This window comes from Carettochelys insculpta, chromosome 3 (assembly GCF_033958435.1).
Source record: "Carettochelys insculpta isolate YL-2023 chromosome 3, ASM3395843v1, whole genome shotgun sequence".
Classification (NCBI taxonomy): Eukaryota; Metazoa; Chordata; order Testudines; family Carettochelyidae; genus Carettochelys; species Carettochelys insculpta.
Window position 1 is genome coordinate 122,856,876 of NC_134139.1, and position 15,919 is coordinate 122,872,794.

General features: G+C 39.4%; 1 protein-coding gene across 1 annotated transcript in view; it reads left to right on the top strand.

Moving 5' to 3' along the window:
* LAMA4 (laminin subunit alpha 4) overlaps positions 1 to 15,696 on the top strand; it is a 156,542-nt gene extending 140,846 nt beyond the window's left edge. Inside the window, exons 29-38 of the mRNA XM_074990717.1 lie at positions 428 to 592; positions 1,767 to 1,920; positions 3,158 to 3,348; positions 4,108 to 4,297; positions 5,050 to 5,205; positions 6,875 to 7,034; positions 8,257 to 8,387; positions 12,401 to 12,494; positions 13,249 to 13,368; positions 15,428 to 15,696. Coding sequence (XP_074846818.1) covers positions 428 to 592; positions 1,767 to 1,920; positions 3,158 to 3,348; positions 4,108 to 4,297; positions 5,050 to 5,205; positions 6,875 to 7,034; positions 8,257 to 8,387; positions 12,401 to 12,494; positions 13,249 to 13,368; positions 15,428 to 15,573 — 1,507 coding nt within the window. The 3' untranslated portion in view covers positions 15,574 to 15,696. The remainder of the gene's footprint in view (positions 1 to 427; positions 593 to 1,766; positions 1,921 to 3,157; positions 3,349 to 4,107; positions 4,298 to 5,049; positions 5,206 to 6,874; positions 7,035 to 8,256; positions 8,388 to 12,400; positions 12,495 to 13,248; positions 13,369 to 15,427) is intronic.
* The last annotated feature ends 223 nt before the right edge of the window (positions 15,697 to 15,919 follow it).

Consider the following 15,919-nt stretch of genomic DNA (forward strand, 5'->3'; position numbering starts at 1 on the left):
AATAGCTCTTCCAGAATAGCCTATTTTGAAATAAGGCCGCTGTGTCGAAATACCCTTAAAGATCATCTCAAACATCAGAATGGTGTAATGTGTGTATGGTATCTCACTTTACCAATACAGTGGTTCCATTCTTTTACTAGTTTATTTAATCTTAGCCATGGTGGCTGTGGCTTTCTGAATAGCAGAGTTGTCTCAGGGATCTCACTGGAGCTTTTGGCCACTGGACTCCAAGTTAGCACATTGAGTAATTCCACTGCAATTTATCGCATAGCTGAAAAGAGATAAGTTGCCTTCTGATATTGCCATTTAGGGACTCAAACATTGCATTCAGTGTGATGGGAACAGTGGCATATATCATATGCTTTGTAATAACTCTGAATAAACTCTTTCAAAATCAATTTGTGAAAACGAAGATTTCTCTTTTCAGATATGAGCTGATAGTAGATGATAAAAAACAAAGCAAAAAGAATCCGGCTAGAGAGAGAACAGAGCAAAAGCCAGCAGGTGCCAAGAAGTTCTACTTTGGTGGCTCTCCCAGGAGTACTCAATATGCCAATTTCACTGGGTGTATAAGCAATGCCTACTTCATCAGGTAAGTAACAGCCACAACAGTACACATTCAAAGTCATGCCTCTGACAGCTTAGAGAATAAATACTGCAGAGAAGTGATTGTTTTATGAGGTTAGCCAATGTATTCAAACACCTTTTCTTTAATTTACTATGAAATGCCTCAGAACTGCCCTGCCAAGTTAAAAAAACTGCTGAAGTGGAAATAACTATGGGTATAAATTGGCTTTTATTAACATACCTACAATTCCTTTCGCACAACATATAATTTGCAGCATTATTTTACATTTACATAATATAATTTACAGCTCTAGCTCTGCAATAAAGGCATCTGATCGTGTCTTACAAAGCCTCAGACTGGGGAGTTTGGTCCTGATGAAATGGTTAGGCTTTGTTCATCTAAATCATTTTGCAAAATGTTCCTATTTTGGTTTTTTTTTCTGAAAAGCTCATTTATTGTTGATTAATGATATAGCATTGAGAGCCCTACAGACTGAAATCCTCTGTTTATGAATAGTGCAGATACAACACAGGCAGAAGCTGTGCAAGCTGCGTGCTGTCCCACCACTGTGCTACCCTCAAAGGACCACCTGTGTGGGTGAGAGGGCCATTTATCCCCCTCTGCTGAGACTGCCAAGAAGGGTACCAAATAATGTGAGCTAGGAGAGTGTTTGGTGATGAATACAGGGAATTGCACTGGTCTGTATATCAGATAGAGCAAAATTGCCTCTTTCATAGAACTAGCCACCCATCACAGGTCACAGTCCAAGGAGGAGCCAGAACAGAACAGCTCCTCCTCCTCCTGCACCAGTAGGGAGAGGTAGAACTTCAGCTCCATTTCCCCATGCACAACAGCTAGCTCTCCTGGGAAATGTGCAGGGCAGAATGGGTCCTTCACAGGTTGTTTCCCCAATGGCACAAGGTCCAGCAGCTTCTGGGTCAGCACAGCTATGCACTCCACTTACTCAGGGCAAAATGTTATATACACCATGAGCCCAACTTTCATCGTATGATCTGAAATCACAGAGCACTCTAGAATGTCACTCATAATAAGCAGATCTCTGTGGTTGACCTGGTGCTAACAAATGAAAAAAATGTGCATTTTACACAAGCTTAATTTTCTAACCTGTTTTTAAGAAATGTATTTTTGCTACACCTCAGCCATCTATTCTTGACATTATCCCCTCTTTGAAATACAGATTGGATCAAGAGGTGGAGGTGGAAGACTTCCAGCGGTATCCAGAGAAAGTCCAAGCTTCTCTTTATGGATGCCCTGATGATGCCCCTCCTGTTCCCCTTCTCCATAAGAAAAGAAAGAATTCTTCAAAAGTCAAAGGAAGCCATAATAAAAAGGTTATCAATAAATGATTCATTGCTACTCTGAAATCAATTTACCATGTGCCTAGGTCCATTGGACAGATTGTTGTGGTGCCAGGACACATCTGAAAAATAACAGAGGATAGGACTTGTCTCTTTTGAATATTCCATAATTTCAAAAAGATGATCACATTTTGCAGAGTCCAAGAGTCATCCAAGACTTTGTTCATTCCTGTTTCAGCCATTTTTAAGGGAGATTTTTAAAGTGCTCTACCAGATATTTATGTCTTACCTGCTAGTGAAAATTACTACTTTATACTTAGTCTAATGGTTTATCTGGGGCAAGGAGACATACAAAAAGATGTAATAAAAGTCACAGATCGTCATTCTGCTGCTTGTTTTGTTGGAGTACAGACTAACATGGCTACTTCTGTGTTACTATTCTCATAGTTTATAGTAGTTAGAGATGGAAAAGAACATAAAATCCAACCCTCTGCAAGTTCTCCCAACAAGAACTTGCCAGATTCTAAATAGATACTACATGATCTCTTAGCTAAAGGATTTAAAAGGGTGTCAGTTGTATAATTTGGTAGTTTTTATTTGGGGTTTTTATTTGGGGGGTGGGGGTGGGAGTTGATTTTATGACAAAAGGAAAAGGACAATCTACCGTAAATCTTCTGTTGCTGACAATTTACAGAGCTGCATTCACAACAGCTTCAGGGAACATTGAGATTATCTTCTCCTATTTAGTAGAATTGGAAAACAAAATACCTGAGGTCTCCTAAAAGGTGTGACAGAAAATTCCCCCTCCTGTTTCCTGTTTGGTCTTAAGACAGTGGGAGCAGTGAACTAATTTTTGCAGCCCCACTGAGTATAATTAACTTGCATCAATGCAAATGAATGTGAACCTTAGTTCAATATTCTGTGATTGAGATCCTATTGAATTATTGTACTAAGGAGCTCACATCCTTAAAAAGAGGGAAGACCACAACAATGGACTAAACTGGCAAATTCAAAGGAATCAAATTGTTGTTATATGTTGGCTAAACAGTTAGAAATTCTGTGTATCTCTGCGTCAGTGGTGTGGCTGGAGCTGAAAATTAAATTCATTAGAATTAGTTGGGGACAAATACATTGATTAGATTTGGAAGGCCTCTAGATATTTTTGTAAACAATACAAAATATTACCCACCAGTTGGGAAGCATTAGTGTCACCGCTCATCATTTGCATGCATACTCTAAATACTTGTTTAATGGCTTTTGTTGTATGAAGGTGGGAAGAGACAAAGAAAGAATCTCAAAGGCAACTGGCCTCAAAATTTTAGATCAAGAAATGAGTGGGCAAACAGACTCTGACTGCCAGTTGTCCAAGAACCCCAAGGCAATTGAATATGCAAACCAGTTTGGAGGAATAGCAAACAGTCGACAAGAGTTTGACCACATTCCAAAGGATTTCAGTGACAGGTAAAGTATTATTGGACCAAGAAATAAAAGCAATTTGCACTCAGGGAAAAGAGCCATGGAAAGAAATAATCAATCAACTTGTAACTTACCATATGTACTTACTGCCATGACCTTGCTTATTGTGCTTATATACTGTATCCCTTTCATGAGCTCTTCTGCTTTGTGTCTTGAGAAATTGTGCCTTCCTCTGTTTATATGGTACCTATTGCAGTTTGGATGCTAGTGTAGTAATAATTAATAAATAATAAACCTCTGAGAAAGCTTGCTGCATCAAAGCAGGTCTTAGGGTCCTCCACTTTCAAGGCCCACCAAAAAGCTGGTCCGGCATGCTGGGCTTGGCCGCTGTCTCAGCAGTCAGCTTTCTCTTGTGCTGCACACTCCTGAGGGGGCACTCCACTCCCAGGCCAGCAGGGATCAGAGTGTGGGACCAGCTGCTGTAGCCCAGCACTCTGTCTCAGCATATATAATGCATATATAATTCTTAGTGATTGAGCTGCATTGATATTATTCACTCCCTAGGGTTTGGATTTGATTTTCAGAAGGTGAGTTTTTTGGTGAGATGGATTTTCCTCTGCTTCATATCAGCTCTGCCTTCCAATCAAACAACCAAAGAGAATATATATCTAAAACACAATTTGCATAAACAAGGAATACATTCTCTTGTATAAGGGGACAGATTTCAATTCTCCCTTCTCCGCATGGTGATGTTGATCAGTTTATATTTGCTCTGTTCCTAAAATGGTAATTTTTATTTAACAGATCACAATTCTCCATTAGTCTGAAAACACATTCATCCCATGGAATGATCTTTTATGCCTCTGATCAAGAGGAAAACAACTTCATTGCCCTTTTTGTTGCCCATGGCCGCCTGATTTTTATGTTTAATGTTGGTCATCAGAAACTAAAGATTAAAAGCCAAGAGAAGTACAATGATGGGCTTTGGCACAATGTAAGTTGAAGAAAGCGATTGAAGTTATGATGGTATGTGTGTGAGAGAAACAATAGCAGAGAACTTTCTGACCTGACATTTCATTTTCACAGGAAAGTCGGTCTTTATCCTTAACCATATGCACTTTCATATACGCTGAGAAATTTCTGCTAGCATTTTAAGATTCACTATTTTGCCAAGTCATTAACTTGGGAGGGAGGGGGGCTAAGGAATTTAGTACATTACAGTAATCCAGCTGTTTCCCATAGTACAGGCACGTGGAAAAGGCAGAGGTGATCAGAACAATGAGGCCAAGAAAAGGCCATGTGAGGTTTGGAAAGCTTTTTAGCTCCGGAAGAGAACGTTGTGTGACCCGAGGCAGCATTGAGACAAAGGAGCTGGGGTGGAAGTGAGGGCACCTTAAATGTGATATATATAACATAAGATCTATGTATAAATTTCTTCTTTGCATTGTTGTAGCCATGCTGGTCCTGAAGCTGTAAAGGAACAAGGTGGGTAAGGTTCAAAAGGTTAAGACAAAAGTTTCATTACCAGTCTTTTATATGTGGGTTGTCCAGCTAAGAAGATTAACCGTTTAAAAACAAACAGTATGCAGAAGACTTGGAAATTTTGCGTCAATCTTTTCTAAAAACCTGGTGTTAACCCATATTTTCATCTTCTCCTGCTCTGCAGGGACATTTCCTAAGAAGTTTTGTTATCATCTGCTTCAATAGTCGAAACTGTTGCTGAATAATTTTTTTTTCCCTTTCAAGGTGATATTTGTTCGAGAAAAAAATACTGGTCGTTTGATAATTGATGGTCTCCGAGTACTGGAAGAAAGTCTTCCTTCTGTTGACAATACATGGCATGTCAATGGACCTCTTTATATAGGAGGTGTGGCTCCAGGAAAAGCTGTAAAAAATATCCAGGTAAAATGGACATATATTATATATGACATTACTAATGCACATTTTGACCCTGAACCTCAGGTCTGGCTGAAGACCACACAGCACAAATTATGCACTGGAGTGAAAGGTGGGTTTAAGTCAGTACTGTGTTCCTGAAACCTGGGCTGGTGATGCACCAGATTGGACCAATGGCAAAACTTAAAGAGCTAGGCACTCATAGTAGCAATCAAGGATCAACAGGGACCACAGAAGTAGCAGTCATGCCCCTTTCTTCTGGCTATGTCCAGTCTGAACAGAGGAGATGGCATAGAAATCTTTCTGCAAGCTCTGCATCACTGCAATATCCCTCTACATGAGGATGATTCTCACATAGCTATTTAAACTGTTTTAAGGCTACTTTGAACCTGAACAGTGGCTCTAACATGCTTCTCCAGGCAATAATTAGAACTTGCTTGTTTTTCTTCTAAACAAGCTACACAGCAAAACAGCACCACTTGATAATAGAAGGAGATAGGGGATATGCTGCTAATGCCCAAACAAGGGGCTCCCACAAAATTATTCCCATTTGCTTGTGATATAGTGAAAAACAAAGAATGTGTGTGGTCCCAGGTTTTGCCATTTATTCAAATCTGTTTCCTCACAAATAAATAAAAGGAACAGGCAATGCACTCTAGCAAAAATGCATTGCTCCAGTCTATCTACTGCAAAAGAACCAAGTATATTGCTGTTCCCTAAGAACTCTCTTCAGTATGTCACTGATTATACTAGGTTTGACAAAACAAGTAATCTGGTTATAATCTCAATATATAATCCTCATCACTGTTCTGAGAGCCTCCTTAACACTCTAAAAACTAGGGATATCAATAACATACCCTCCTTCAGTTTTCTTTCTCAGGTGGTGATAAAATAGCATGGCTTTGAGGATTTTTGTATTTATTTCTTTTAGTAATTTGGGCAGGAGGGTGTGTGGTGGGTGTATACGGGGTGTAGACCTTAGTAAGGGAAAACTGAGCCAAAGACATTCATTTTGTTGATTGTTAGTCACTGCATAAAAAATAACAGTATGTGAGGTACAAGTCAATTGTAAAGCTTTTAAGCAGGCAGTAATTTTCACTTGTGTTGTCTCAGCTACCTGGGAACTTTGCATAGGTTCATGAAGGCCAAAATTGTGCCTGCACATTGGAGTTACACTGGAGGATTCTGAAGAGCAAAAATGTGACAAAGCAAAACCTGAAGCAACCAGGATTCTTCCTGGGGAAGACTCAGGTGCACATACCAAGGTAGTTGCTATGCAACTCATGGACAGGGTAACCTGGTCCTCACCCAAAAGGGAGAGGGCATGGCTAGAGTCCTGCTGCTGTGCTCCAGTTACTCTTTGTTTTTTTAAATTCAGAGAAGGACATGAAAAGCAGATCATATGTGTTCATAGTGCTTATAAGAGGTCGGTCTGATGGATGCCGGGAACAGGCAGGGCCACAAGTAAAAGGAACACAAAGGTAGTTTAAAGTTCCTCCCTTACCTCCACCATTCTCTTTCTCCGACCTATCACAGAAATGATTCAATAGAGAAACAGGGGCCTAGAATTCATAAACAACCCCAGATGGAGCTCTGAGCCAAAGAGGAAAAGATGAAAGACTTACTTACCGTCTGCGGGCATTTTATTTAATAATCACTCACTTTGTTTCCTCAGATTAACTCAGTCTACAGTTTTAATGGTTGTCTCAGCAATTTACAGCTCAACGGAAGATCAATCACCTCAGCTTCTCAGACATTCAGTGTGACTCCTTGCTTTGAAGGCCCATCTGAAGCAGGCACATATTTTTCATCGGAGGGAGGATATGTAATTCTAGGTAATATGCAATTGAACAAATTTATTCAATAATAAGACTGAAGTATTTACTGTTCTTCACAGTGACACGTGGATGAAAGGGTTGGATATGCCTCTCACTGTCTACCTGTAGAATTTTTTAAATTAAGTCATCACTATGCAGGGAATCACGAGACACCAGCTCACCAACACAATATATTCTTTAGCTAATGTTGATGTGGAGAATGTTGGTGCATAAAAAACATTACATTTTACAAGTTAAATAGCATCAAATTTCTTTTCACTGTGGGGACGTGTCAGTATTTAAAGATTCATTGGTGCCAGTGGAGATCTAACAATTTGCACCAGCTCAGGATCTGCCCCTCAGTTTTTAAGTGGCAAAATAATGCATAACTTAAAAGGCATATGAAAAGATTTCCTCTGTCATCAGGTGGGTAAGTAGTATGGTATAATAAAACCTTTTAAATTATTTAAGCCTCTGGAACAGTGTTCTGGGAAGTGTCTCATGGACAAATTATCACTAATAGGCACTTGGCCAAACAAAGGATGAAGACAGGCTACAGTGCCTCAGAAGAATAGAGGAGGGACTGTTCACTGTTTCTGATCTGCTACATGTCCTGCCACAAGGTTGGAGGAGGAGGTCAATGCTACTGAATCCTGCAGTTTTTATTCAGACAAACCTCTTCCTCCCTGAGGTTATGCCTACACAGAAACCTAAGTCAGAGGTGTGAATATCCCCCTTCCTCCCAAATAACATAAGTTACACAGACACGAGCACTTGTGTGCACAGCCCTGTGTCAACAAGAGAGCTTCTCCCACAGACATAGCTTATGCCACTTGTAGAGGTAGGTTTTTTATCTAAACAAGAGAACTCGCTCTTGAAGGAACAGTGTCTTCATCAGACACGCTCTGCAGAGGTACAGTAGTTTCAGTAAAGCTATGCTGCTGCAGCACTGAATGGATAGACATGGCCTGAGTTAGAACTGCAAATTGTCATTCCCAGTCAGTTTCATGCTAGGAGGCTGCATGAGAAGAAAATAATGGCCTGGGAGCAAAATTTTTAGAAGCTCTCAATTATCTACCTTCCCTTTTGCTATCAAAAAGTACCTTCCAGACTAAAATGTCTGTAATAACATTAAAACCAGAAGTCAGCATTGGAACTGTATGTTGCAATGTAGTATGTAGTGTAATAATTCATCTGGATGTAGAAATACATTGTGTGATGTTCACTTTTCTGCCCTCAGATGAATCCTTCAGTTTAGGCCTGAAATTTGAAGTTGTTTTTGAAGTACGCCCTCGAAGCAGCTCAGGAATCCTAATGCATGGTCACAGTGTGAATGGGGAGTACCTGAATATGCACATGAAACAAGGACAGGTATAAAGAAGGTCATGTTTTCTTAACTGTTATGACTAGTTCCCGTCCAGTGTACTTGGATTTAGTACTACACGTGGCTTTTGTCTAACAAATTTCATGCTCCTTGAATCTTCTTTCTCTTCTAAATATATTATCTCTTTAAACAAGAAGAGTTTAAGTACAACCCAGATACTTCTGTTAGTGTACATAAATATTTATCAGCCAATATCAAAACAAATTATTTTTGGCAGCAACAATTAATATTTAATGTACAGATGAAAGGGAAGAACACTGAAATTTTGGTGCTGCTTTTTCATCCTCATATTAAAAATATAAAACAGTTACAAGGAAGGTGATCTGATTCCATTTTCTTGGTGAGTTGATATGTTTGTATTTGGTGCATTTTAAAGGAGACATCTGAGTTGTCCTTACCTTGTTTTAGAAGAAACCTGAGGGAGTGTTCCCATACTGGGCTGATAATCAGAGCCCCTAGTGTTATGGAAAACTATACACTGAAGACCATGGGCTTGAAATTAAATCTCTCAACAGTTGTTGCTCTTATTCCTTGTTATTTGTATTACAGTAACCCCTGGATACCCTAGCCAAAGCTGGGATTCCCTAGTGCTAGCTATGTATACACGTACTAAGAGAGATTCCAAGGCCGACAAAGATTTGAAGAAAAAATCATTTCTCCCACTTTAAGATAGGAAATTGAGGCATGGAGGCTAAGTTTTTATGTTTATAAATTAACAGGAGATATTAGCCTCTGAGCCTGTTGCAGCTGCACATGGTGTCACTGTCATGGCACTGAATGGGTCTACACATGATGGGTCCAGTGTGATATTTACTATGCATATTAAAACGATGAGAATCACAAATGAATTGGGCTAAAGAAAGGTATAGATGAGTATAGCCCTTTGCCCCTCACTAAAATAGCCATCCATAGGCCTGCTGACAGTGGGGAGCAGGGTAAAGGGGGCAGTTACCCCTGGGCCCTACATTTCAAAGGGGCCCAGAGCTCCAGCTGCCGATGTAGTAGCAGCTGTGGTGGCTGGAGGTCTGGTCCCTTTGAAATGCCGCAGAGCGCTATGCCAACACCCTCCGTGCTGTGGGGTGAGACAGGGCTCACTGAAGCCCTGCCCCTTCCAGAGATGAGGAGCCAGGCCCCCACTCCAACCTTGCCCCTGGCACCATGGCAGCTGTCAGCACTGCTGGCCATGCAGTTACCCCCTTAGCAAATGGTTATATAGGGGTAGATAATAAATGACCTGCAGGCCAGACCTGGGTTGCCAGGGTTAGTTGCTGGTGAGCCGCTAGACACTTTATTTACCTAAGCGTCAGTGGGTATGGCTGCTCACATCCCCCATGGCCAGCAAGTCACCATCCCCAACCAATGGGAGCTGTGCGGAGCAGTGGCCAAGCCCACATCACTTCCTGTGGTTTACATTGGCCAGGAACAGCAAACTGCAACCAATGGGAGCTACAAGCAGCCGTACCTGTAGACACTCAGATAAACAAACCATCTGGTGGCCCACCAATGGCTAACCCTAGCAAACTTCATCTTACTACAGGCCACTTATTACCCCGGTGCTGTATACTTCTAATCTGACTTTCTTTCTGTTTTCTTTAAGTATATGATCAATGCTCTCTTTTTTTGTGAAAACCATTTTCTCTTTCCTTTACTGTCAGATGCTTCTACATGAGAAAAACTACAAGGGGCAGCCCTTTTCTCTTACTTTTAAACCATCAACCATCTTAGTTACCACCATCAGCTCACCTGACCACTTTACTAGGCCAGTGGCTTCTTTCCCCAAGTTTTTGCATTTGATTTTTCTTGTGGTGCCCTAAACTTTGCCAAGACCAAGGGGAGGCATGAAGAGGATGAGGCTTATTGCATTTTATATGTTGGTTCAATCCAGAAAAAAATAAAAATGTTCCCTTATTATCATTGACATTTCCTCTAACATGAAATCCAAGTAATGACTTTTAATCATTTTCAATGGACAGCCTGTGAATACTAAATATGTATATCTACACTGCAAAGAATGTATAATTTCCAGCTCAGGTATATGTACAAGCGCTTACTTTGATTGAGCTAGTACACTAAAAATATCTGTGCAACTATGGTTACTCATCTGCAGTCCAGTCCAAAAACATAGGTATGTACTCTGGAAGCTAACCCAACTGCAGCTCATACCATTAAGGCTATAGTGTTACTTTAGTATACTAGCTCAATCAAAGTCAATGTATGTTTGTCTGCCTGAGCTGGAAATACACCTCCAGTTGCAGTTTAGACATACCTTAAGGGACATGAGTTGTGAGTCCTGAAAAGGAATCTTACACTCCACCACACCACAGAGACCCACTCCACAACTGTTATTGGAGACTTCCCAGAGAAAGATGGTTTTGTGATTAAGGCACCAAATTCAGATCCTAGCTCATTGTGGTGTTGGGCAGTTCACTTAAACTTTCCGGCTGTTTCTACACATGCCACTTTTGGAGACCGTCTTCTGGACTCCGAATCACGTGACCTTATGCTAATGAGGCACCGGGAATTACATACATGCCTCATTAGCATATTTGGGCTGTTTATGAGTGGCATGTGTAGAAACAGCCTCTTTGCCTTGGTTCCCCATGTAAACAACAGAAAGGACAGTACTTCTTTTCTCCTACACTTTGTCTGTCTTGTCTATAGAGATTGTAGGCTCTTTGAGGCAGGAGCTATCACCTAGGCTGTGTCTACACTTGCATGCCTCTTTCAAAAGAGGCATACAAATGAAGTAAATCAAAAATGCAAATGAGGAGCAGATTTATACATCTGGAGCCTCATTTGCATATTCTTTCAAAAGAGCTTCTTTTAAAAGAAGAAAAGCAGTGTAGACACAGCAGTTTTGAAAGTAAACCCCATCTTCCAAAGAACCCTTCTTCCTATTTTTTCTATAAAAATAATTTCCCATTTTTCCTATTTTCCCATAAAAAAAGAGAAGAAGGGTTCTTTCGAAGATGGAGTTTACTTTAGAAAGAGCCATGTCTACACTGCTTTTCTTCTTTTGAAAGAAGCTCTTTCAAAAGAATATGCAAATGAGGTCCAAGATATGAAAATCTGCACCTCATTTGTGTTTTCGATTTCCCTCATTTGCATGCCTCTTTTGAAAGAGGAATGCAACTGTAGACACAGCCTAAGTAATACAAAAATAATCAATAAGGCAGCAGTTCTGGAAACCTGAGTGACATTGGTTGAGGTGTATTCTTTTTTCTTTTTTTATTGAGGGTACAACTAAAATCTATCCATGTTTTTAGAACGCAAATGTTGCAAAAATTTGTGAAAATAAAAGTTTGACGCATGGTTAATTTTAAAGATCTGTTAGAAAGTAGTGACAAGTCTGAGCAGCGTAGCCATGTTTGTCTGCAGCCGCGAAAATAACAAAGAGTCCTGCAGCACCTTAAAGGCTAAGGGTAGGTCTACACAGCTAAGTTCAAAATAGCTATCCTAACATTTACATGATGTTTATTTCAAAATTGGTAAACCTCATTGTATGAGTAATAGCACCTATTTCAAAATGAGCCATAGTGCTTCCAATGACTTTATTTCAAAACAGGCTCTGTGTATGTAGATGCTGTATTTCAAAATAGCTATTTGCTATTTCTAAATGAATTTTTGTGTGTAGCAGCGTTGTTTTGAAATAAACTATTCTTGCATAGCTCTTCCAGAATAGCTTATTTCAAAGTAAGGCTGTGATGTAGACATACCTAACACATTTATTTGGGCATAAAAACACTTCATTAGATGCATATGGCAAAGTGGGGTTTTGCCCACAAAGCTTATGCCCAAAATAATCTGTTAGCCTCTAAGGTGCCACAGAACTCCTCATTGTTTTTAAGAATTAGTGTAAAAGAAATTGGTTAAATCCCTTTTAAAGTCAGAATGTTTAAAGTGAGAACCTAGGATTAATCCAATAAGGTCAAAAGGGGAAGTGGTGGATGAAGAATAAAGAAAAGATTTTACAGAGTGAATCCCATTGGCTTTTCCCCAGGTTATAGTCAAACTGAATAACGGAATCAGAGACTTTTCAACTTCAGTTACGCCAAAACAAAGTCTGTGTGATGGCATGTGGCACAGAATTGCAGGTGCGTAAATCTCTGATTGTACTATTGTGAAGAGTGATGGAATCTGGTCCTCCCTCCTTGCATGTCCATTTGCATGTGTCAGAGGAGAGGGGTGACATCTACACTACAGCAATCTTTCAGAAGAAGTCCTTCCAGAAGGTCCGTTCTGCAAGAACTTCTTTCAAAAGAGTGCATCCACACACAAAAAAAGTGGCTCAAAAGAGGGATCTGCTCATTCGAACGAGAGTGTCCACACAGCTCCCTCTCTTTTGAGAGAAGGGGCCCGGGATCAAACTATCAGGTGCCATGAGGACTGCTATTTTGTGGGGGGAAAAGGGCCCACAAAGTGTCTACACTTTTTTTTCAAAAGAAGCTTTCAAAAGAAGGCGCTCTTCCTGAAACGGGAGGGGAAGAATGCTTTCAAAAGGAGCACCATGTCCTTTTGATTTAATTTGAAAGAATCTGGACATTTTGAAAGAACTTGTTAGTGTAGGTGTGGCTAGGGAGTAGGCATTGCACCTTCAACTCTTCACCAGCATTTGGCATGAAAAGTCTTCATAATAAATTTGTATGGAGGAAGAAGTCCATGACCAAGGACAGTAGCATGCCCTGGGCTTGCTCCAAATTAGCCAAGGGAGACTTATACAAGGGCCACAGAAAATCTAGCCTATACTGTACAGCAGATCAAATAGACGTCTTCATAAGCCACACAAAACATATGATACATTTTTTTTCAACTGGGGTCTTTTTAACATGATTTTGCTTTGTATTCCAGTTATTAGAGACTCTAATGTGGTACAGCTGGATGTGGACTCTGAGGTAAACCATGTAGTAGGACCTCTAAATCCAAAAGCAATTGACCACAGGGAGCCTGTGTTTGTTGGAGGTGTGCCAGGTAAGACTTGTCATCATTCTTATAACTTTGTACCCAACTGCAAACATAGTTTAAACCAGAAACATAAAAAGTTTAGTTTTCTTCCAGATAGTGAAAATCACCCTTCCACTGTGTTCTGTGTTTTACTGACAGAATTCCAAATTTTGAAGTACTAAGCTAATGGCTCTGGTGGGGAGGGGTTGAAAATTTTCTGAAAGAACAGTTGTCCATCAGAAAATGTTGATTTGATGGAATCTAAATATTCAGGCAACCTGCAAGCAAGTTGGGAAGCTGAAGAGATGACTTGCTGGCCCTGTAAAAAAAAGGTTAAATTTCCGATTTTTTGTTCCCATTTGAAATGAACTTTTTTAATGTGAAATTTTTCCATAGGAGAGAAATTCCATTTCCCACATAGTTTTTGTCTCCATGTGCTGTGGTTGCTAAACTGCTTCAAACTCCTTCAAGCAACAATTCCCTGGAACACTGAATATACAACATGAAAACTCTTACTCTGTCAATTTATAATGCACAGATGTCTGTTAATGTGACTTTGTGACTCAGACCATCTGTGCGGGGTGGGCCAAGATTCCTATATTTATTTCCATTATTCAGTACTCTGTTGTGCTTTCATATGCAAACTGTAGTCAACAGGATGTAATTTGACTTTTAAAGCACTTTCCATAAAATCTGCATTTCTATTTGGTAACTTGGAGTATTATTTCTATGTGCCTTGAATGTCAATCAAAACAATTATATGATGATATTCCTTATCTTGGATTCCTAGTTTGAGAACATGATGCTCTTATTCATACCACATTAGAAAAGTGTGGAAATGAATCAGAAGAGAACCACAGCTTTGTCCACAAGCCTGCACACTCTTTAGCTCAAAACTGGAATTTTCTTAGAACTTCTCAACAATGACTGCAAAAACTATCTTGCTATATAATATAAAGTGGTCATTGTGAATGCTGTTCTGGCCTATGATAACAGAACTTTATAATTCTGTATTAATTATAAAATACTGAAGAGATGTCACATATTGACTCTGTGATATTATCACCTTGCAACAGAAATATCCAATAATAAACTTCACTACAACAAACAAGGCACAAATCTGAATGTAAATGTAGTCAACAAATATCACATTTACCCTTGTGTGTCTATTTGGTTTGGTTTTAGCACAAGAAATTACAGAATTAGACTCCACTCTACAAAGGGGCATAGACCTAAACCCCAGTACTAGGCAGTCGGATTAGCTATAAAGAATCCCTTTCCTTGCAGTTGGAATAGCTAATCAGAAAACTTCCATATTTGATTAAAAATTGAGGGAAATATTTTTCCACTTTATGACTAACTGTAATAATCATGCTACTAAATCAGAAAGTTGCACTTGCATGATTGATTGATAGTCCCATACAAAACCATGCCACAGATTTAGACTTAATCCGGTTTTCTTGCTATATAGATGGCACACAAGACATATCATAAGGTGCCCTATTGAACAGAATACTGCACTGGGATTCAAAAGACCTGATATTTAGTCACAGTTTTATCAGTGGCCATTTGGGTAAGCTGTCTCAGGTCTCTAGGTCCTAGTTTCCCCATCCATAAAATGGGGCTAATAATGCTAACCTCCTTGGTAATCTATTTTGAGATGTGTTGATGGAAAGAGCTATTCTAAAGGTAAGTATATTAATGTTTTACTGATTTTGTGTCTCTTTTTAAATTAATTGTCATAATAAAAATATTTAAGATTGCCTGCTTTTAGCTGAAAGCCAGATTTGGTCCCTTGGCAATTTGCTAGAACTTGAGATGGTCTCACTGAAAATTCAGGTTTTGATAAAAAAATTTTTTTCAGAAATGATTTTGATGTTTTTAAAATAATTTCAGTGAAAAATATCTTGAACCTTATTTCAAGAAACAGAAAATAGACTGATTTCAAATGTGCAAAATACAAACAACTTCAAAATATTTTCAAAATCATTTCCCCAGTTTTCAGCTGGCTTTCTTTAAAATTGTAGTAAATGATATAGTTACCATCACTGGTTCTAATTCTCCTTTTTTCCTTTGGTTCTTCTAGAGTCCCTTCTAACAGCCAGCCTAACCACACGAAATTCCTTCACTGGCTGCATCCGTAACTTCGTGATTGATGGAAAGACAGTGAGTTTCAGTAAAGCGACTTTGGTCAGTGGTGCTGTGAGCATCAACGCTTGTCCAACAGCCTGATGCCACACAGCAGGAGCACTGCAAACTTCTTTACTGCACTGAAGGGAAAAAGAAAAAAGAAAAAAAAAGCAAACTAAAGTAACCATGTTCTGTTCAATTACCAATGCCGTGTGGAAATGAAAATATATTATCCAGGGTCTTTATATAATAAAGCGGTTATGTTTACGGTCACTCACTTTAAATTTCTGTGTTTGCAAACAAAAAACACAAAGAATAATCAGAGAGATGTTATTTCTACAATGCTCTTACTAAACCACATGGATAAGTTTTACAATTTTTACAGTATTTTGTAGCGAGCCCTATCACGCTGTCACATGAAAATGCTGATGGATTACAAACTAAAGGC